The sequence below is a fragment of the Diaporthe citri genome (genome assembly GCF_014595645.1).
Source record: "Diaporthe citri strain NFHF-8-4 chromosome Unknown scaffold_2, whole genome shotgun sequence".
Lineage (NCBI taxonomy): Eukaryota > Fungi > Ascomycota > Sordariomycetes > Diaporthales > Diaporthaceae > Diaporthe > Diaporthe citri.
In genome coordinates this window covers 2,496,706-2,519,763 of record NW_025064847.1, presented here as the reverse complement: position 1 = coordinate 2,519,763, position 23,058 = coordinate 2,496,706, and the positions used below count along the sequence as shown (strand labels likewise).

Genomic DNA, 23,058 nt, shown 5'->3' with positions numbered 1-23,058 from the left:
CATTACGCAGCTTTCTTCCTGTAGTCTGAGACCGATTTAATTACCGCCTCCATAGTTCTTATAACTTCATCTCGGTCTCCAATATCCTTAGCTGTACGCTTCCTCTTAATTGTAGCGATATTTATTTAAGGAAGCCCATTATTACTTGCAACTATAAGCTCTTCCTTAATATAAATTGTATAATTTATAGGATTTATAAGTACTAAGATTAAGTTAATTTTCTTTTAATTATTAAGCTTTTAAATTACTTTTAAGGCTCTTAATAAGGCCTTTCTTTTAAATAAAGAATTTACCTTAATAAGCTTGCAATATTTAATTATATAAAATAAATTAAACCTTTCCTTCTTAAATAAGAACTTTAATTAATTATAAATATATCTTTTTAAATTATAGCTACTTTAATTATAATATAATTAAATATAAGTAAGGTTTAAATACTTTAAAAGGCTAGCTTAAGCATCTTTAAGTAAGTTAAAGAATATTAATAATTTCTTTAACTTAAAAGCTATTAATAAGCTATTTAAGAAAAATTACTTAAGCTTATTATATTAATATACATTATAGTTTTAAGAAGTATAGCTATAATAAACTTTAAATAATTTATCTTTTTTAAAGAAAAGCATTAAAATTATAGCTTATATTTTATTATTATTAAGATTATTTTAATTAAATCTTATTAAAGGTTATTAAATAAAATTTATAGCCTTTAGCTTAATTATTTTAAAATTACTTTATTATTTATTATAAAAAAAAGCTTTAATATTTTATTAAAATAACTTAAATTTATTTTTAAATTTAATTAAGTTAAGTTTTAACTTTATAAACCTTTTAATAAATTTATTTATATTTTATAAATCCTAATTATATTTTTTAATAATATTAATATAATTAAATTTAAATAAAGATTATTAAGCTTATAAGTTTTTATTTTAAAGGCAATTTAAAGAATTAAAATTATTTTAGCTTTCTTAAAGGAAATTTAGCCTTTTTAAATTAAGTAAATTTTAATTAAAATTATTTTATATAAATAAATACTTATCTTACTTAAAATACTTAAGTTTTTAATTAATAACTTTTAATAAGGCATGCTTAAAATCTAATTAAAGAATATTCCTTATTAACTTATAAATAATTCCTTCCCTTATTAATTACTTTTTTAAATATAATAAAAGCATCTTATAAAAGGGTTAAGTTATAATAAAAAAGATATTATTTATATTATTAAGTTCTTAATTATATTTTATAATCTTCCCTTTTTATGCTTTTAAGTTATTATAAGAGTTATTATAAATAATATCTTTAATAATTATAATTAAATTTATATAATAAGTTTAATTATTAAATTTATAAAAGGTAAAAAGCTCTTTCTTTTAATCTTTTTAAATAAATTATTTAATAATAATGCTTTTAATTACTTTTATTAAGTTTAAAGTAATGCAATATTGCTTAAATAATTTTAAAATTTAATTATTTAAGTAAAAGAATTAATAAGTAATAATTTTAAGATTATTTAAAATCTTAATAATATTAATCTTATTAAACTTTAAAGTATTTAAATTATAAATTATAAATAAAATTATTTATAGCGAAATTATTATATTAATAAAAAGTAAGACTTTTAAAATGTTAATTTAAGTTCTTAACTTATTATTAATAATAAATTATAGGGTTTAATTAAAGCAAGGTTAATGCTTTAATTAATAATAAATAAAATTAAATCTTTCTTTTTTCTTAATAAGTTTCTTAGGATTTTTTTTTTAACTTTAAGTAAAAAAAAAATAAATAATTTTTAAAATTTAAAGGTACTTTTAAAATAAAAGTAAGTTTAAAAGGGCTTTAAGCTTAAGAATATAATATATATATTATAATAATTTTTATTAAGATAATAATAAGATAAAGAAACTTAAAAGCAATAATATCTTTAATTAAAGTAATTACTTTTAAAAAATTTATTTTTAATATTATTATAAAATACTTAAATTAAAATTTAAAAAATAAAGGTATTAATAAATATAATAAATAAAATAAACTTAATAAAAGAATATTTTATTAAGAAATAAATATTATAAAATTATAATAAAGAAAGCCTTTTAAATTTATATTTAATACCTTACTTATTAATATTATATTAAATCCTTAATAATTAAAATTTAAGTTTAATTAAAGCTTAAGTAAAGTTATATTTTAAGTTTAAGCCTTTTATATAATTTAATTAATATAAAAATATATAATATAATGTTACTTATTAAACTTATAAGTAAGCAAGGTAGATGCCTTAATTTTATATTATAGGCCCTTTTATTTTAAACTTAGGGTTATAATAATAATAATAAATATTAATTAAGAGTTTAAAGTACTTTTAATTAATATTAAGTAATATTTATAAAGTTTAAATTTATTATTTTAATTTTAAGTTTATATTATTGCTATATTTAAATATAATTTTTAATAAAAGACTTAAAATAAGTTTAAAGCTTAATAATATATTAATATAAAACTAAGATAATATTTTATTTAAATATTAAAAGCATAAGAGGTATCCTAAGATTAGAAAATAATCTTAAGATACTTATAATATTATTATAAATTTAATTATATTTAACTCTTCTTTATAATAAGTTAAAAATAAATATAAGCTTTAATTAAAACTTTAAGCTAAAATATAAAATAATTTGGTAATATTTAATATAAAAATAAGAGAAAAGATAGAATTAATAAATAACTAACTTATAGTTAATTTTTTATTCTTTTTATTATTAATTAAAAATATATAAGATTAAAATTAAGCTTAGGCTAAATTATTAATAAAAATAAGTTACTTAAATAAATAAAAGATAAGTTTTATTAAATCCTTTTAAAGATAACTTAAGGAGAAGCTTTAATATAATAAAGAGGGAAAATAAGAATAAAAGGGAGTTAAAGAAAGGGAAAAGATAAATATTTTAAAAATTCTTAAAAATAAGAAAAGCTTAATTAAAGCATTAAATATATAAGAAAAGAAAAGAGTTAATTTCTTAAAAGAATATTTAGAATAAGCGTAAAAGCTAGCTTTTTATAGCCAGCCGGAATTTAGCATAATACCATTTCTCACGTAATTCCCTGCACCCGCCAATAATATTATTAAATATAAGTTAAGTATATTATAAGGTAAGTAAGTTAGCATAATAAGGGATTATATAAGTATTATTATTAATAATATAAGGGGGGTATTATTAATTAAAGGATTAAGTTTATAATATAAATAACAAGGAATTATAAAGATATTATTAATTAGCGAAAATATTTTTACTAAATTTACTAAGGCTATGCATTAAGCATAAGTTAAAAGAAAGATAAGGGTAATAATAAAAGTAATTTATTTAATTAATAATAATAATTAAAGTAAGGTAAGGTAATATAAATATATAGCGGCAATAAGTAATTAATGTTATAGCTATATAATAAAGTTATTAAGGAAAGGTTATAATATTTTATAATTATAATATAAAAAAAACTTAAATATAAAATGGCTATATTATAATATAAATTAAAATTAAAGAATTAATAGCTTGCAATTATAATAATAAGTAAATAGTAATAAGCTAAGCATATAGCTAATATGCATTACATTTAACGCATATTATAACATAATGCTAACTTAGCATATTATAATGTTGCAAGGTGTATAAATATTAATAAAGTAAGGTAAGGATATATAGCTTACACTTTCTTAATTAAGCATAAATAAGCCTTGCTATAATTAATATATATAACTTATGTATAATTATAATATATTAATAAAGGATTATATATATAGTAAATATATAATTAACATAAGATTATAAGAGCCTTGGATTTAATTCTTGCTATGCATAATATAAGAGTAGAAAAGGGGGTTATATAATAAGCTTAGGTTATTACTTAAGTTATAATGCATACTTATGTTAAGCTTATATTATGCCTAACTCTTTCATGTAATGGGGTATATACTTAAAAGATAAATCTAAAGTTAAGCCCTTTTAAGGCTTAATTTACTTCTTAAATATTGCAATTTATAACTCCTTTTAAGTACCTTTTAATAAATGCTTAAGGCTAATCCATAATAATTTATTAAAAATTACTTTAAGAAAAATTAAAGAAAGAATAATTAAAAAATATAGGATTAAGTTAAGGCTATTTTAATTAAAATTACATACCTTAAGATATTTAAAGCTATTATTAATATTATTACTTAAATATTTATTATTTAATTAAAGCTTAATGAGATTAATAAAGTTATTTAAATGCTTATATTAGTTTCTTTTATTAAGATTAATAATATAAAAGTAATTAAAGTAAGAAATAAGCTTTTATTATAAAGGGAAATTATTTAATAGCAGTTATTTAATTTATAATATATTAAAATTGCTATTAATTATAAAAAAGGCATAAAGAAAATAATATCTTTAATATAAATTAATTTAATAACTTAATTTTAAATATTTAATATATAATAAGGCATAAACTTTTATATAACTTAAAATTTATTAAATTAAACTTTAATTAAATAAGCTTTTAATTTAAGTATTATATTATAAGATATTTTAAAATTAATAAGGAATGCTTATTTTAATATATATAAGGATCTTTTTTATTTATTTCTTTTAATAATAAATATAAATAAAACTTAAAGCATATTAATTAACTTTAAGTAAAAGAAGTAATAATTAAATTTGCTTAAGGATAATTTAAAAGGCTTATAAATAAGCTAATTAAGTAATTAAATATAAGGTATAAAATTTAAAAGCGGAAGCTTTATAAGAAGTAAAAGTGGAAATTAATAAAGTTAGCATATTATACTTAATATAATAATTAAAAGGAAAAATAAATTTACTTTTTATTTTATAAAAATATTTAAATCTTTAATAGCTATATTAATATTAATTATTAAATTAAACTTTAATAATTAAAAGAATATAATTAATAAATATATTATTAAGTAAGTTTTAAGAATATTTAAAGTTTTTATAAAAAAGTAAAAGTTATAATAAAATAAGTAAGCAAGGGATTAAAAGTAATAATAATAATTAAAATTATAATAAGATGAATTTTAAAACTTAAAGGCTTAATTAAAGATAATAAGGTTTTATTTTAATAGTTTTTATAATATTTATTATAAAGTGCTTAGAAAAGGGTATATTAATAAGGGTAGGGAAATATATAAGGAATGGTATTATGCTGGATTTTAGCTAATTATAAAAGCTAGCTTTTTTATTTATTTTAAATATTTTTTTAAGAAATTAATTCTTTTCTTTTCTTATATATTTAGTATTTTAATTAAGCTTTTTTTATTTTTAAGAATTTTTAAAAATATTTACCCTTTTCCCTTTCTTTAGCTCCCTTTTATTTTTATTTTCCCTTTTTTATTATATTAAAGCTTTTCCTTAAGCTATCCTTAAGAAGGTTTAGCAAAACCTGTCTCTTATTTGTTTGGGTGGCTCGTTTTTAATATATATATATATATATATATTATATAAATTTATATATTTATAACTTTAAAGCTAGAGTATATTTACTTAGCTTTTATAATATGCTTACCTAGCTTTTAACGTTAGCCTATTTAATATAAGGAAATTAATTATATGCGTTATAAAATATTGGTATTATGGGGTTACTAATAAAGCATAGCTATAGCTATCCCAAAGGGGTCTTATAACTACCCCTTCATTTGTAACTTAAAAGTTACTTCTGCCCTTTGCCCTTTGCCCTTTACGCCCTTTGCGCCCTTTGCACCCTCTGCGGCCCTCTGCACCCTCTGCACCCTCTGCACCCTCTGGGGCCCTCTGGGCCCTCTTGCGGCCTCTAGGCGCTTCTAGGCCTTTTAGGCTTATATTTTTAAAGTATTGCTTAAATTAAAAAATAGCTACCTTAGCTTTTTATATATAAGGTAAACTTAGAAAAGCACCTAATCTTATTAGTATAATATTAAGAAAAGGAAGTACTGGGTGGGCGCACGCTGGAAGCTGGGTGGGCGTACTGTGGAAGCTGGGTGGGCGTGCTCTGGCTCGCGTAATATTGACATTGGATCTGGCGAAGGAGTAGACTACCGCATATGGCTGGTGGGGAGACGCCGATGGTTTAATATTTGGAGGTGCTCACATACACGGCACAAGAACAGTGAATCTACGTCCCAGAATACTTGTGATATTCAACTACCTCGGTGTATTTTGGGCTGAACCCCGCCGGAAATGGATCCAAGATCTTGGTTGCATATCCCCCTCTTCTACTCTGCGATGCCGCATATGCTAAGTTAGGGCAGGGCCGGATCCCGGGCCTGAGAATGCCCTCACAGACAAATCGGAACACGCCGAGGCCAAAGCAAGACCAGCGCACAACAGCAGTGCTGTGTCACTTGAAGATATGACCCAATCGGGTCCAAGACCTTCCTCGTGGGATAAATGTACGTTCAGACACTTTCCAAATAGCTAAATTTAGTAGTTGCTTATATTCGTGCCGAAGAAAATGCAATTCTAACGAGATTTCAGATTTCCGATGGAGCACGGAAGGCGTCTCAATATGTCGCAATTATGTGAGAATGTTCTGAAGCACATGAGTCCGGTCTCGTGCCAATTTCAGCTCTGCTGGAAACAACATACGAGCTGCAGCGAACCTTCGATTGCTGCGTTGTGGCTTGCTCCGCCACAGCTGGGGGAATGCGCCGAATTGTTCCACTGCCCGCGATTTGCCCGTGCACCCGGGATTCTGCTCTTGCACGCTTCCACCAATGCTTTTCGGCTCGCAAGCTTCCTCGTGTTGCAGACCGAAAGTAACCCAGCCCAGCCAATTATCGGCAGATGGCTTCCTGTTTCCCAGCCTGCAGTGCCGTGTGGGGGCCCAACCGAGAAGCAGCTGGCCGCCTCATGCCACGGTATCGTGGCGCGACTTTTCCTTTTTGCGCTCGAGATCAAGCGCGAAGGATCGCCGTAAGGCCGTACCAGCGATCTTTTCTGGCCATGTTGATTTATCTGAGGCAGTGTGATATAACATGCATACAGCCACTATCACCCACTCCGGTACTGTCAAGTACGGGGAAATGCATGATCCACTGCGCGATGAGGTCAAGTGAGAGCTTCGCTGCTTCTTTTTGCACAGCAAGCCAAAGAAAAATGGAGGACGTCAACGAGGTTGTGTCGCACAAGAAATACGAGTGCACGTCTGCTTGTCTCTCTTCTAAGTTCCCCCTCCGACGGCTGACCATCATCACTTATTCATAAACCTTCTGCCCAGACGCAATGGCAGCACCGCACGCAGTCTTTGGCTGAGAAATCATACACATCATTCATCCAGGTGTTGTGTACCTCTCCTCACTTCACAATCCACTGTCGAATTTCACTCGCTTAGTCTCTCGACATGTACTTTGGAATACTCCCCAGAGACGAATCGCCTGGCCACGGTGGCAGCCAGACATTAATAATCGCTATCTCTGTCGGGGTTGGAGTTGCAATCGTCGTCTCTGCAACACTCGTCGGACTACAAGTCCTCAGTCGTCGACGCAAGGCCAAGCGACGATTCAGAGAGGCCCGCCTACGCGACCCGAGCCTGACTTGGGACGAACACGACCGCAGGTGCAAGCTCACTCGCTCGCGATTGGTGGTCGAAGAGGAGATGCAACGGCACAAGATTATCCGAAAGACCCAACAGAGCCGGGCATCAGACCGGAAGGAACCTGCCCAAGCAGGCAACAGATGGACGAGACCCAGTCGCTCACGCTCGAAGACGTGGCAGGGGCGGGCAAAAAGCAATGATACGGACGTGGAAGTCGGCCCTGAGCTTGAGGAGCGGTGTCTGGACTGGGGGTCCGCCGAGGCGCACGTGTTGCGGACCTTCCAGGTATTGAATGGGAAGAAACATCCGTCCCACAGGCCGCGGCGAAGTGAAGACGACGGCAATGTGCCTCGACGACCTCCCACCATCCGACTGAAAACCCCACCTCTATTTTCGCACCCGATGTTCAGGACATCAGACCCGCCGAAGCATCTGAGTCTTCCTACCGAGCTGATCCGCATCCATACTGACCCGGGGCCCACTTTCAGCTCGAGTATGGCGGCGCACAAGTCACGAGACGATGTGGCATGAGCTTCAGCACGTGGTTTAATGCATTCTCAATGTCTACTGGCTGGCCAGTGAGACATCAACATAAAATATTCGGACTAATTACTTTGGGTTTTCAAATGCATGAAGCGCGTCTCAGCTAGCACATACTTAACCACACCAAGATTGAATGCATAAATGTTTAGTTTGAGATCATAGAATGGGACAATATTCGAAAAAGATTCCCAGTCACAGAGACTGGACAATGATTTGTAGCCAGCAGTCGAGAATACTTGGAGGGTACGGAGCAGTTCTGCAGTGATTGTTGACATACTGCGGACAAACGATCGCCGGGACCAACCGGACTTTCTGAAAAACTCTAAATTTAAACGTGTCTATATCGACTCCTGTTTCCAAAAAGGTGGCATGTTTTATTTCGTTCTCAATAAAATTCGTCCACGTAGAGCGACACTATTGCTTCAGCGATGATAGGCGCTGTTCGCAGATCTCGCTAAAAGTCTTGGGTTTTTGCAGTGTCAATTTCTGCACGTCATCCGAGATAATCTCGAACTCTCCCAGTGCTGTCGCTTTCGTGAAGGACACCATATCTGAGCTGTTCCAGGGGTTGCCACTTTCGAAAGAGTTAGCTACACTTCCCACTTTGCCACATGCTTTTGCAGACGGAGGTGTGACCATCCACGAAAGCGAAGGGCCCATGGACCAACATAAGGGATTCTGTGCACTCACTTTACAACGAACCCATCAATTGGCTCCCTTGGGATTCCCATGGCATCGAATATCGCAAGCTGCTCGTCGTCCGTCAAAGTTTCGTAGAACAACGTCTTGCCGACCGTCTCTCCCATGATTCTCGCCGCATCACCCCAAGACAACAGCTCGGGGCCTGTGATGTGATACGCTTTGTTGCGGTGGGGAGAAGGGTCGGCGAGAATGCTCACGGCGGGCCCGACGCAATCATCTCGGCTGATGAACGCCATCTTTCCTTGCCCGGCGTTGACGCGCAGCACACCTGCCTTCAGGGCCGGGGGTCCAGCGACATCGGTCAGGGCCTCGGAGTACTGTGCGTCACGAAGTGCGGTCCAGTATAGGCCACTGGCTCTTAACATCTCCTCTGTGAACCACGATTAGTTCACTCGTCGCATGAGTGGAAATGATTGTACGGTTACCTGTAGCCCGATGCTCTCTCGCAACAAGAGCAGTCGGATTTTCCAAATGCGCAGACAGTATAGATGTGTACACGATGTGTGTGATGCCTGCTTTCACAGCGGCGTCCACAGCCGCTTGATGCTGCGGTAGCCTCTGCCCAGCTCTGCTGGTGCTGATGAATAGCATGGTGTCTGCCCCTGCAAAGGCTTCTGCGAGAGAATCCACAGGATCATCAAAGGAACCTTGCCGAACGGATGAGCCCTTGGCGGCGTAGTCTGCGAGTTTCGCTGGATCCCTGGTCAGGAGGAGCAGTGACGACGGAGAGACCCCCTTCGCCAACAGCCCGTCAACCGCGAGGCGCCCATACTGCCCCGAAGCCCCGGTGACGAGGATCCTGTTCTCGATGCTGCCCATGATAGATACGCTCTCCTGAAGTCCAGAATCTTCACTGGAGTTGTTGCGGATTGTATGCTCTACTGTGCTGCGTGACGAGTATGTAGAGATGCCTTTTTCAAGACTGTGGTTCAAGGTGTTTGAACTTTGGACTATCATTTTGACTGGCTTTACATGGCTTTGTTCCTTGTATCACAGTCACGGCCTTGTGGGGCTGACCCACTGTATCGAGTCGTGATGATCCCATCTTCTCGGGCTGTTGTGCTTTCCGGGCTGCGTTGATAATGCGGGATTAATACAGTATGGCCGCCAGCCAATGGGACTTGTGTTGGTGTGGCCTGTAAATCCGATCTCGAGTCCTGATTCGTGTGGCGGATCGCCGGACGACACAAAAGGAGCGTCATGATTAGAGATCTGCCCATGGCAGATCTTCGGCTGCTTTATAGATCCCGCCGAGGTAGTATCCGGGTTTCACGGAAAATGTACCGCTGTGACTACGTATATACATAGCTGATAATTGAAAACCAGAATTACGGCCCACCCAGGCAAGCATCGATGTTGAGGTCTCCATCATTGCTTTCCTATATGAGGAACATCTTATCTTTTGCTTCAGCCGTTGCATACCTTGGTATGCTCAGACCATCATGCTTGTGACTTGCATTGTCAGATGATTCAAGATTAGCTACTCACTATTGCTGTGTGTCGATTTTTTTTTCTTCTTTTTTTTTTGTTGGCGTTGACAAAAGTTTGACAGCGATGCTATCAAAACGTCCAATTGCAGATCAAGTAGACCAAATTGTGAAACTGAGAGAATCAAACTAGGTGGATTGTTATGATTGGGCTAATTTTTCGGTGAAGACATTTCCCTAATGTCCTCATCAAGCCAGTGAGCTTGAAGATACACAGGATACTGTGCTGTGAGAGAAATAGGCCACAATCCTTACGGGGATGAATTCTGTTTTTGGTATGTGTAATGAGTTTGAATACGTCATTCGCTAGTGAATATTGACCAACAGTCCCATTACTTCACGTTTTGATACGTTCATTCTTTCTTGTCTGTGATAATTTGTCTGTAATAACCTCTTTGCTATAAGATCTGCCAGGTCGATGCTGTAAACTGGTGCCTTGCGCGTTAAGTAATTACTGAACTCTTAGAACTCCCTTCAAATTGATCCAAATCAAGACAATTTTTAGACTGAAGGGAACGAATGTACCCGTTTCGATGCTGACTTGATTGCGTTGAACTTCAACAGTGGTGTCAAGTGTGTCACGGTAAGTGGTGACAAGTGTGTCGCCATGATTGACGGTTCTCGTGGTTTTTGTCATAACAATACATCAGTCACTGTACTTTCAACGACTATAAAAGCGATCTGGTTTGCCTCTGCCTTTAATTTACCGCCGCCCCTCCCATTCCAACTTAGTCTTACATCTTTTCCATTTTGGGGCCCAGTAAGTTTCAAGCTGCTTATTACCGGATACCTTCAACAAAGGGTCGAGAGATAGTCGAACTCGACCATAATTCGAAACTCTTTACACGGGATATTATGGCCGGGCAAGGGAGCTACAGTCACCATGGCCATGGTCATGACCCCTTCCCAAGTGATCCCCCTGAATGGTTCTCCAACAGCAGGCATATCCTCGACGTAGGAACCCCAAGCCAGTAAGAAAACAATTCTACTTCACAATTCCAGCCCTTGGTATAGAAGTCTGAAGATCTCTTGTGTCAGAAGCCGAGCAAGATCTCAGGCCACCGGAAGAGGCACCCTTATGTCGCAAACCGTTGGAGGTGCCAGATCATCTGGCGAGTAAGTATCGGCCATTGTGAGCCCTTGGTCATCTTCGCCTGTTCTGTTAACCTCGGTCATGAAAGTCAATTGTTTCTACGTCTGGGCGAGACGGATTCTGAACAAGTCATTCGTGAGAGACGAGAAGATAGACAGGACCGAATGCTTGATTCCTTTGAAGACACAGCAGCAAATCCCGCGTGGCACAACACATACAATTATGTCCAAGACCAGGCCGAGTTCTCCACGAATTACAAATCAGCTAGCGAGCTACCCACTCCTCCTTCCGCCCACCTCTACAGTTCTGGCTCCGGCTCCGGCTCCGGTTCTGGCTCTGCAGGCGTGGGCACTCAAGCTGAGTCTTCCCGTGCAGTACAGATCATTCCTGGCCGACCAACACACCAAATGGAGATAGAGGATCCTCAAATGATCACACATACGCTTCCGGTGGCTCAAAAAAGGCATGGATCATCAACAGGAAGACGAGACGCCCCATCGTCGAGTCGCCATGGGTCATCTGTGCACGGCCGGCCCGTCCAGGCTCCACAGACATATGACACATATCCTGAGCAGGAATACACTCAGGAGCAATACCATCAGGAGCAGTATCCTCTGGAGCAGTACCCTCAGGGACAGTACCATCAGGGGCAGTACCTTGAACAGCACTGCCCTGAGCAGCAGCAGTCTGAGCAACAGGATCTCGAGCAGCAACACGTCGCACCGCGCCGACGTCGACATAGCGCGCACTCTTCAGGTGGCCGTAAAGACTCTGAGTGTTGTGTTATTTTGTGAGGGCCGTTCACTTGGGGGCTGCCACTAGGGTGTGCTCAGCAGCCGCAGTTCAGCGCGTCATGGTGAGACTGTAAACACACCAAGGCGTAAGGCCCAAGTCTCGAAAAGCCGAGGGATTCGTTGATTAAAATGACTGACAGAAATCGCGATGGTTTGTGTTGATTGGAATTACTTGAGGTTTGTTGCGCTACGTCCATACCTGGACGGCACACCATAGTTGAGTTTTAATCCACTTTCTTCAGATCAAGCTGAATCTTCCAATTCTCGTCACCCAGATGGCCCCCGATTGACCCACTGTCCTTGTTCGATTTGAGAGAGATGTTCACAAAAGTGTCACCCCCACCGTTTGTGGAGCTGCCAGGCGCAGCCTCAACCAGGACCAGGTTAGCAGACGCTCCTCCATCGACAGACTCTAGCACTCCGGCCGGCCAACTAAAGGCCCGACTGCCTGCTGGTTCTTCGACTTGTGTCCCATCACGTCCGACGAGAGCATCATATGTCCCCTTCAACGTATCGAATTGAGCCTTGTCCCTGACAAAGACCGACACCTGGTGGACCCCCAGAGCACCTGAGGGATGCTTGACGTTATCTGCCTTGTGGAAAGGTACTCGATTCTCTCTCGGTGTGCGATCAAGACACCAGAATGGCGCTTCCCCGCCGATGAAGCCATCGAGCCCAGCTGCCTCGTCCAGGTAAGGAGATGAGATGATCCACTTCAGCTCGGTGCCGTCGGGCTTGATCCTGCCTCCTGGTGTAGGGCTGGTGTACTGTATGCCCGTGCTGGCAGCCTTGATCCGATCCCTGATGACTTCCAGGTCATCCTCGCTGTGAAGCGTGTTCGCCCAGTCGACAATGTGGCCGGGGCGTCTGGCACCCCACCTGTGAGACTTTCTCTCCTCTTCTTTGCCGGGGACAAACGCAATCAGTTCAAAGTACACGCCGTCTCGAAGGAGTATCAGCTTGTTCTCCGTGACACCGTCGGCGTGGCGTCCTCCTTCCAGGACAGTGAAAGCATCTGTGAGCCAATGTGGGAGGTTGGTGAGGGTCTCGTGTGGCACGAGGATGACGATGTGGTCAAGGATTGGAGTTGGTGCCATCGTGTTGGTCCTCGTGCAAAGCAGATATTCACAAAATGTGGCCAGGTCGTCTAAGGATGCAAGTCTTTTGGCAATGGGAAGCGAAAGCAGGCGGGGCCGTTCATTGAAGAAAACGAAGTCATGCCCGACGTCGGGAGATGTGCCCGCTTAAGTAAGCAAATGCAAAGAACCGCAGCAGTTACGACATTTTGCTCGAGGTTGCACCACCCAACTCTGGGGACGAAATATGTCCGTCTCCGGAATCACACCGGCTCTTTGTGGAGATTTTGCCTAGGTATTTTTGTAATAATTATTTGCATTCACATTATCACATCTTACAGGCCGCCAGCGCCCAGAGTATGGAGCCTTAACTCACCGAGGATTCCTAGACGGGGCCGGACGAAGAGATGAGTTGAACAACACGTTGCACATACGCGCAATTCTCTGTCAACATTCAGTCGATTAACTCAGAGAGAGACATCGATGTGTTTTCTCGATCCAGGAGCAATCAAATCATGCTCAATTCTCCGGACAACAGAAATGATTCCATAGATTAATTCCCCGGAGATGAGCTTAAGCCATGTTTACCTGGGAAAGACTTTTATTCATGGAGTGGGAATGTAGGCTCACTATGAGAAATTCAACCACGGGATTGTGCATTAAATCAGTTAAGCTACCATATTATTTATGTAGACGCACCGTTGACTTCATGCTGAAACATGCAGACAGATGCACATGCTCTAAATTTCACGCAGCATTCTTTCATACGGCGTCTCCGGCCTAGGTTTACGCACATGCCTGTCCCCGGGGGCTCTTTCCCAGGCCGAAGTGCTTTGGTTGGGTGCCCAGAATGAGATATCAGTATCCTTGCTTGGTCGAATTTGAGTGCTGTGATTCCCTCCACCGGAATGGCTGGCCATATTGGGAGCAGCTGGATGTATATGTGTTGTAGAAACGTTGAACCTATCCCTGTGGTTGCTCATTTCCTCGTACCTCCCCGCAGAGCTGCGAGCGCCGCCTTTGATGACGGCCGGTATTTGTTGCTCATTGTATCGTGGGGGATTGTGGTCCACTACAAATCGAAAGATTACTGTCAGTAGGATGCAGCAGTTTGGAGAGGTGAAAGGTAAGAACAGTTCATGCCCCGGGTAATAAAGGAGAGGGGGTGGGCACTAGGATCCTCGATGCTGCTTACCTCGCTTGCGTGTTCCCTTGGGTCTCTTACCGAACCACGAAAAGAATCTGGACATTGATTTGGTGAGGAAGTATCAACGAGTGTGGGTAAAAGGAGTGTGGCAAATTGGGACTGAACTCTAGAATTGGATATGACAAAAATGAAAACCTGTCCTTGACGGCGATGGGCGACCCTTTAAGGAGTGCATTAAGCAGACCAGACTGCAACCATTTTGGACCAGGTTTGTCATCTTCTAGAGATCGAATGTGGTCTCTGACACATCTTGTCAAGTCTAAACAACAACATGAGGCGCCCCGGCCAATATTGAGCCAACCCATCCGAGAGACCGGAATTTTCATAGTTAAGAGCAAAGAGCGTCAGGCTGTGGAGCAGAATGAAGAGAAACAATTGAACTTGGCCTGCTTTGTAAGTAATGTGTCTGGTCCAGGCCTTGGTTTACGGACGCAGACCCGTTTCGGCCGCATTGTGGCCGCGCACGCGACGCCAGTTGATGGATTCATGTAACAAGGCCGGTCCGGGTCCGACCTCACACGCGAACATGGCCGGCTCCTAGGCCGCGGGCACCCTCCGGCGCCCAGCAGGTTGATTTTGTGCCAATAAAAATGTTTACAGATGGTTGAACTGAATAGATTCTCTTGGACAAGTCGATGCATGTGTATCACGGAGGTCGCATACGGGCCCAGAACATGTTGTCACCCAATCACAGGGCACCAGAATGAGAAATATGACCGTGTGGCCACTATATGAGGCCATGTAGCTATGTAATCTCACATAGTACGTACATAAGTGAGTCTAAATCCACCGCTGGGTTTACAATGGTCAATTGATTTCCCCTTTAACCATCTCGTCGTCCCGTCTGCAGGTCCATCTCCTCAGGGCGAACCTTCTTGGTCTTCTTGAAAATCTTCCACCAGAAGACGTTGAGAACGTACACAGGAATTCCGACTGTTGTGTGTTAGCAACCTGTTGCGGGACCTAAGGTGATGCAGTGGAAAAAATGCATGACATGATAGAGGGGGGCACGCTAGGTTGTACTCACTGTAGCTCGTCAGGAACTTGTCAATCTTGAATGGCATGAACGCGGCAAATCCGTTGAAGATGATGACCAACACAGTGATCACGAACGCGATGTACGCTCCCCAGGGCAGCAGCGGGTTGCGGTACGGCATGACGCTCCTCGGGATCCCCTGAGCCTTCATCCCCTGCAGCATGTAGTGGTAGCTGACGAGGATCGAGATCCAGTTCAGCGCGCCGAACACGGTGACCAGCGAGACGAAGTAGCCAAAGACCGTGCTGGCGTCCTTGGTCACGTTCATGAAGCCGAGCGCGATGAACAGCGACGAGACGGCCACCGCGGCGGTGGGGACACCGCGGCTGTTGGTCTTGTGGAAGATGGCAGGGGCCTGGCCGTCCTTGGCCAGGGCCCAGATGGTCCTCGCGGCGAGGTAGATGTCCGAGTTGGCGGCGGAGACGGTGAAGACGAGCAGGAAGGCGTTGATGATGCTGTCCAGCTTGCCGATACCCGCGATCTTGGCCGCGATGACGAAGGGGGACGCGGCGCCGCTCGTTGTCTTGGTGTCGCTGATGAGCCTCTGGTTGTTGTAAGGAACCGCCATGCCCAGGCTGATGACGCCGGCGACGTAGAAGAAGACGATACGCAGCAGTGTCTGCCTCACGGCGCGGGGCACGTTCTTGCGGGGGTTGGGCGTCTCGCCGAATGCGACACCGACCAGCTCGGTGCCGAGGTAGGCGAAGGTTGCCTGCACGATGGAGGCCCAGACACCAAGGAAACGGCCCAGATCTCCTTCGATGCCGTTGTACTGCTTGAATGCACCTGGGTCCTGCCAGTATCGGAAACCCCTTCGGTGGTGGTCTGGGCCACCCCCAAGAGCAATGATGAAGCAGATCAGGATCAGCGCGCAGATGACGATGGCCTTGAGCAGGGACATCCAGAACTCTGCCTCACCGAAGAAGCTGACATGAAGGAGCTTGAAGTGTGGTCAGCTTGACGGTCGAAATACTTGGGGGGCTTGACAGAAAGGGAGTCCGTACATTAAGTGCAATAATGGCCACACCAAAGACGACGATCCAGATCGAGACGTTGAGGTCAGGCCGCCAGTAGCTGATGAGAATACCCGTCACTGTCAGATTGTTCGGCAAGACGATGACGTATTTGAAGAAGTAATTCCATCCAGTTGCAAAGCTATAGGCAGGCTTTTGTCAGCAGAGGGGTCATGGGGGTCAGAGGCCGGCGGAACCAGCACGAAGCCAGACATACCCGAGTGCCGGATCAACAAAGCGAGAGGCGTAACCCGAGAAACTCTTCTTGTGTGGCAGCCACGCGCCCATCTCACCAAGCGCCACCATGACGATGTAGACGATGAAACCCATGAGGATGTATCCAATCAACATGGATCCGGGGCCTCCGTTCTTGAGCGCAGTTCCAGACCCGATAATCAGACCTGTACCAATGGCGCCAGCAATAGCCATCTGGTGAGCATATACTGTTAGTACGTGATTCGATGTTCACCGCCCAGGCAATCGGCTGTGTTTGTTTCATCCGGGAAGGGCTCGACTTGCCATATCTGCAGGTCAAAGTTAGCATGAGGCTCGGAAACTTTTGCGCCAGCTGTTTGTTGCTCGGCCACGTACTCAGCTGTCTTGGTTTCATGCCACGGTGCAGGTCGTCGCCGGCTTCCTCCACCTCGCCGACCTCGCCATGGGAGACGACACGCTCATCCTCAACCGAGGAGGCGCGCTTCTCGTCGCTCCTCACGAAGTCGAGGATTCCCATCTTGGCTGAGAACTCGTCCTAGCAGTCTGTCTAGAAAGCGTTGACCCTGCTACAGACCTGGTCGAATCCTGGCTGTGCCGCGTAAGATCGAAGTTGTCTGCGAGTGCCGGGCAACAACGAAAGGGACAGACAGGAGAGATCAGACCGGAGGCAATGAATTCGCTTGCAAAAGAGCGACGTTGGGGCTTGACGCGGCTTATAACAGAGGCACACCCCCCCACCCCACCTGGGAAAAAGGCTACATACAGTAACATGCCTGGCAAGCGGGCCAGAAATGGTGAGCTAGGCACATTCCTCAGCGAATGACGGGGGGGGGGGCTGGCTGCTTCCTTCAGCTTGGCACACAGGGATAAGCTGGGAGCTGTGGCAACCTTGACAGGCAATAGTGGTAAATCGCCCAACAGAGCATGGGCCTGCTGCGCCGTTGCCCTGTCTCAACGCGCAATCAAATCTTCTAATGGGTTGTCCGGCAAAGGCAGGTCCTGCCAGTGAGGAGCTGGGGAGCGTCGCACCGCCAAGAGATAAAGCGGCGGCGCTGATGCCCCAGTTCGTCACGCCCAGCACCGCCCCCCTGCCCGAGTACTCGCCCGAGGTCAGCTATCGTGGTCCTGCTCCACCTGCGAGCCCACTGGCAGCAGGGGCGGGGACGAGTCGCGTGGTAGTTGACGATATGGGGTCCAAGGTCCAAATCTGGGGAAGTCAAGTGTTTGGAGATTGAATTTGCTGATGGGACCCGTTCTGCTGGGAGTGGGGCACAGCATACAAGGCCTGCAAATAGGCCAACTAATGCAATCGCAGAAAAGACGTCTGTAGATGGACAGACAGACAAGCCTCGTTCCTGAGCATGGCGCAGCCACCCGAGGGTAAGAAGCATCTCTGCCCATCGGGCCTTTGTCTTGGTGTTTCTTAGCCCTTCCTGCTGCTCCGTGCAGTGCAGATCGAGCGATTTACGGGCAGAGCCCAAGAAAACGCCTCCGCAGTTTGCCAAGAGCCCGATGCTGTCCAGCCTGGGTCACGTCCAGGCTGATTACCTTATTAGATCCCATCAGAAGGGTTCCAGAAGCCCGCTATCGCTTGGCTGTGCTTGGCACTGCCGTAGGCGCTGTCAGCGAATCCAGCTCCCGTCTTTCGATACGATACTTATCGGGTCCCTTGCCGACCATGTCATGTCGGGGTCACATGCATTGCATGCAACCCGCGGGGACACCGTCTCGGTCGCATTTTGCCTCCATCGACAGACGCTGCAGGGCCTCGATTGGCCTGGGAGCCTGCAAACATTCCCAGCTCCGTGGAACCACCTCCGAAGAAGCACCTGGGGCTGGCATTCCATCGCTGAGACCACCAGTGAGACACGTCCAGGCATCCGATCACTGCAACATCAGTTGACACAGTCGTATTGGCCAGGCTCGGGCTGAATGAGGCTCCCACTCGCTACGCTGGATCAGGAGACGACGAGAGGGCAAGGCAGGCAATCTAAGACGATTCATGGACAAATCCACCATTTTTGAGACGAGTCAGCACCGGATTTGTCCAGGTACCAGTGGTCGAAGATTGGGAGAATGGCCAAGGCACTCTCGCGTGGCTAAAATGGAAAGATTGGGCCACAGTCCTACTTCTCGAGGCTGTGCCAACATTCATTTTCCTTATCCATCTGATCCAGAATTGGATGAGGCTGCTTTTCATCCCTTGCTGCTTCTTATCTCTTCCGCTTAGGCACTCAAATGGCAGTGCCTATGGCTATGAAGCTCGAACATGGCCACAAGCATGCACCAGGCCCGTTTGTGAGGTCCCTTTCTTTGAATGAAGGACCAATATCAATGCCTTCGACTATTTTACATAAGCTTAGGTAACCCAGCAAACCCAACAGTCGTATCGAAATCCTTTCCCGAAACCAAACTCGAAGCCCTGCCTGCTACAGATTTGATAACAACCACCCGCAGCAGAAACTCCCCTTCAAATATCGCGAGAGACCATGGATCGTAGTTCCCGAAACCACATGACCGGACGCGCCAGGCCAAAAGACCTCTGCAATCACTTGCCGGATCATGATACGGATAGATCTGTGGCCTGCCGCTGTGCCGGTGATATTGAGGTTGTGTAACGGTCTACAGTTGCTGCAGGCCACACTTTGACCGTCTGGGTCTGTACACGTAGTCAGGCAGAGCGGCGCACAGAGGAAATCGTGCGCCGCAAACATCTGGCCTGATGATTTAAGAGATGTCGTACAAACATCATTCTTGCGCGCTTCTGTTACGTGTGCCCCCTGGCCTCTCGGATTCTGCTAATCGAGGTTCGCGGAATTTTCCACGTAAATTTCTTGATCTTTGGCAGACCCCGTTGCTCATGATATTCTGCCCCGGGGGTTTACTTTCTCTCATTGCGAAGACGCATGAGCATATGCACGCTCGCCCGTTCCACTGAGACACCCAACATAATTCCTCGACTGCGTATTTACCTGTGATCTTTGACCCCCCACCTGAGGCAGGAATGGAGTCAACAGACCTTGAGAGCCCCATCCACCTCCTACGCCATTTACGGTGGGCTGCATGTTTGACAGCTACGTGTACGGGAATCTTCCGTGAGAGGAGGCGACTTGCAAGACCAAGGGAGTATGAGGAGCTCGATGAAGCTCTCGACATCCTCAATCAATGCGGGGGGTACCTAGGAAAAATCACAAACTTGGTCGAAGAACTCGTGCTTGGTGGCCGCGGATTTCCTGTGAACCTGCGGATGGAAATATGCGACCAGCTGGGACCGTACAACGACTTTTGGTCGTCAGATATGTTCAGGGAAGATTATGCAGCGTCTACCATGGATACCTTGCAGAAGATCTATGATGACCTCAGTCTTCAAGCGTGCGTCGATTTGGAGAATAGTGTGTCACTTCTGGAACCGATCTCGGCTGACAATGCAGCGACAGCGCCAGCGGAGTTGGCTTCAACTATTCAGAAGCCAGTTTCACTCGAAATCAGCAGAAACCAGCATATTCATCCGTATGACCATCTCCTAAGTATCTCGTCTCAGCTATGCCCGGTCATACCACGCTAACCGCCATAACGAGCCTCGCCTTAGACAACATCCTCGGCTAAATCGAGCAGATTGTGGTCGTAACACACGATATAAGCGAGAGAATGATGCCGATATGGGAGCGGTTGGAACCGCAAGCTCAACTGACTAAGACGACTTCGAGGGTTGGAAACGAAGGGGAAGGGGCTTCCGAATGTTACTGAGAAAGGAAAGCTGGACTGTTGTTTCGATATGGCAACTCTGAAAGGAGGTGTTGCGAGAGTCTCCTTGGAGGCTGGGACAACAAGAGCAGCCACCGATATTTGACATAAACGAAGGCTGTGTCTATATCATTCACATCGCCCTTTCCAGGTAAATTTGAATCACCTGGATCTGACGACTGGTCTCCTTGAAGCTGCGGAATTCTCATCGTATTTTCCCCCTGGTTTTCAAGCACTTTCCTCTCCGCACTTCGTTTATTGCAGTTGGGACGGCAAAACGTTCTTGAACGAAATGCAGCTGGCTACTTCAATCCTTGAGGCTACCCATCAATACGTTGTTGCAACTCTTGCCTTGGAAATTATATTGTTGCCATATTTGATTTTGCATCTCTGCAGTATATTGGCTACAACTGAAGTCATGACTTCGCAGCAATAAAGTGGAGTCGTGACCCGGTGCTGTTTCGCAAATCGCAACGACTGAGCTGCATAGATATAGTGCATACGCCCTGTCACAACGCGTGGAAGCCAAAGTAATATGTATCTATGCTTGTGATCTTTCAGAATGGACCGTCAGAAAAGCAGAAAAGCATCTGCGAACAAACTGCAGGTGACTTGAATTCATGAGCTGAGTCACCCAAGTGCCCAGACCCAGTGCATGCCGAGCTACGATGCCCTGTTAAGGCATCGCTCGAGACTTGATCCAGACGCGCGTCGATGACGCTGGCCGCTTTGTACCAGCACCATTGCTTTGCTTTGGTAGCTTCCAGGGCCCTCCGCCAACTGGTTGAATGTCGTATATGGCAAGAATAGCCGCAGTGAAAGTCAAGATTTCCTTGACAGCAAACTGCCGACCTTTGCACATGCTTACTCCACCACCTACGATATGTGTCAGTAAACCCAAGCTTGGAATATTAGGATCACACTAGAAAGGACTCACCAAAAGGCCTCACGACGCCCATATCGGCGCCAACGGGCCGCTTCTCTCCCTTCTCGTTCGGAGTGTCCCACTTGATATGCCTTTCAATATACCACTCCTTCGGTTCTTCGAAGACATTGGGGTTCATGTGGTTCAGCCCGTGGGCTCCATGGGCGTACGTTCCTTTTGGCAGCAGGAACTTCTCCGAGGATCCATCCTTGTCGCTGATGATGGCGTCCTCTCGGATCACCTTGAAGCTCCACGCGCTGACATCGACCCGCAGACTCTCGATGTAGGCTGCTTTGAGGAGGGGGCAGTTGTTGACCAGCCCCTCCACGTCAATGCTCTCGATCCTCAATGCTGCTTTGAATGCAGAGCCAAACCCGTGTGCTGGCTTCTCGATGACGATGTATGGTGCTATCTCATCCCTGATCCGGGCGAGCAGGACGGCATCTGAGTTGATGCGCCAAAGCAACCAGAATACGAACGGGTTGGAGTTCGCGTTCATGGCCCATGCCAGTCCGAACTCGCAGGAAGCTCGTTGCTCAATGGTCAAATTGTGTTTGCGATAGACGTCGTCCACACGGCTCTGGATGAGTGGGCTGACGTTGTCGATATCGGCCCACTCAGGTGTGGGCTTTTTGCCCTCACGATCCGACTCGAGCGCTGTGTGGAACGCGCGGAGGCACACCATGGCTTCAGACCGCGCCCGGCGAGCAGCAATTGCCTTTGAGATGGGCAGCCAGGCCGGGAGGTCCGCCGCGAGGGCCATAAACCCCTCGTCAAACCTCCACAAGTGCTGCCAGAACCGTGGGTAGTTCTCGACAAAGTCTGTGCCGAAGAGCGAGACGTTGGCTGTCATGGCGATGAAGTTGCGCACGAGATCGTACAAGTCGGCCTCGACGACCTGCTCTCCCGTCTTGTCCCGAACCGTCTCGGCATCCGCAGATTTCTCCCAATCGGTTTGGTCTATCTCGCTCTCGTTGAACGTGACGAAATCAGCAATATTGTGTCGTAGCCGCTGTACGGTCCTGTCGACCATCTGACTGAGGTTCGGCTCGGAGTTCAGCTTTTTGTAGAGCACAATAAGGTCATCGATCATCTTGTCGTACAACTCCAAGCTCGCCTTATTTCTCGGCCAGCCAAAGTTGGCTTTCATCAGGTGCTTCGACGATTCATAGCCGTCAGCAATGTTCACCGGTTGATTGATCAGGGATGCCGTGAGTCCAGGCTTGAATATGACCGTGTGCACGCCGCCGAGGAAGTTGAGCGAGAAAGCACCTCCGGGATAAAGCTTCCGAAGGCCTGCGAGGAAGCCCTCGGAGTTGAGGGCCATCTGGGGGATGTGGCCCAGATAGGGGATCCAGTAAGGGACCGCAGGTGCTACTTTAGCTTCCCCGTTGTGGGAGTTGTTGCCAGGGCGAGCATTGTTGCCACTCAGAACCCGTGTGGAGACGCACACAACGGTGAGTGTTACGGCGAGAACGACCAGGTGCTGCTGCTGGACATGCGACAGCAAGCCCTGGACAAGGGCCAAGAGGCCAGCCATTGTCGCTCTCTGCGACTTGGCGGGCACGCTGCCGACTCAGTCGAGGCAGACCTAAGACTGTCGGGTCACAGGGTGAAGAACGCGGTGGGGTTGAGCAGAAAGTAGCCTTGACTGCATCG

General features: G+C 43.6%; 6 protein-coding genes across 6 annotated transcripts; 2 read left to right on the top strand and 4 right to left on the bottom strand.

The window, feature by feature from the left end:
• Positions 1-7,368: 7,368 nt before the first annotated feature.
• On the top strand, positions 7,369-8,094 carry INS49_006328 (uncharacterized protein; the record flags this gene model as incomplete). Its single annotated transcript, XM_043167100.1, has 1 exon — positions 7,369-8,094. One exon carries the CDS (start codon positions 7,369-7,371, stop codon positions 8,092-8,094), a length of 726 nt encoding a protein of 241 aa, XP_043028244.1.
• Positions 8,095-8,520: 426 nt separating this feature from the next.
• On the bottom strand, positions 8,521-9,765 carry INS49_006327 (uncharacterized protein; the record flags this gene model as incomplete). Its single annotated transcript, XM_043167099.1, has 3 exons — positions 8,521-8,662; positions 8,797-9,178; positions 9,234-9,765. The coding sequence occupies 3 exons, from the start codon at positions 9,763-9,765 to the stop codon at positions 8,521-8,523; spliced, it is 1,056 nt and encodes a 351-aa protein (XP_043028243.1).
• Positions 9,766-12,406: 2,641 nt separating this feature from the next.
• Positions 12,407-13,279, bottom strand: INS49_006326 (uncharacterized protein; the record flags this gene model as incomplete). Its single annotated transcript, XM_043167098.1, has 1 exon — positions 12,407-13,279. The coding sequence occupies one exon, from the start codon at positions 13,277-13,279 to the stop codon at positions 12,407-12,409; it is 873 nt and encodes a 290-aa protein (XP_043028242.1).
• A 2,009-nt stretch (positions 13,280-15,288) lies between these two features.
• On the bottom strand, positions 15,289-17,247 carry INS49_006325 (uncharacterized protein; the record flags this gene model as incomplete). The annotated part of the gene is made up of 5 exons (XM_043167097.1): positions 15,289-15,398; positions 15,493-16,441; positions 16,506-16,656; positions 16,732-16,915; positions 17,106-17,247. The coding sequence occupies 5 exons, from the start codon at positions 17,245-17,247 to the stop codon at positions 15,289-15,291; spliced, it is 1,536 nt and encodes a 511-aa protein (XP_043028241.1).
• A 2,487-nt stretch (positions 17,248-19,734) lies between these two features.
• Positions 19,735-20,246, top strand: INS49_006324 (uncharacterized protein; the record flags this gene model as incomplete). The annotated part of the gene is made up of 2 exons (XM_043167096.1): positions 19,735-20,102; positions 20,168-20,246. The coding sequence occupies 2 exons, from the start codon at positions 19,735-19,737 to the stop codon at positions 20,244-20,246; spliced, it is 447 nt and encodes a 148-aa protein (XP_043028240.1).
• Positions 20,247-21,150: 904 nt separating this feature from the next.
• INS49_006323 (uncharacterized protein) lies at positions 21,151-22,939 on the bottom strand (the record flags this gene model as incomplete). Its single annotated transcript, XM_043167095.1, has 2 exons — positions 21,151-21,350; positions 21,412-22,939. The coding sequence occupies 2 exons, from the start codon at positions 22,937-22,939 to the stop codon at positions 21,151-21,153; spliced, it is 1,728 nt and encodes a 575-aa protein (XP_043028239.1).
• Between the last annotated feature and the right edge of the window lie 119 nt (positions 22,940-23,058).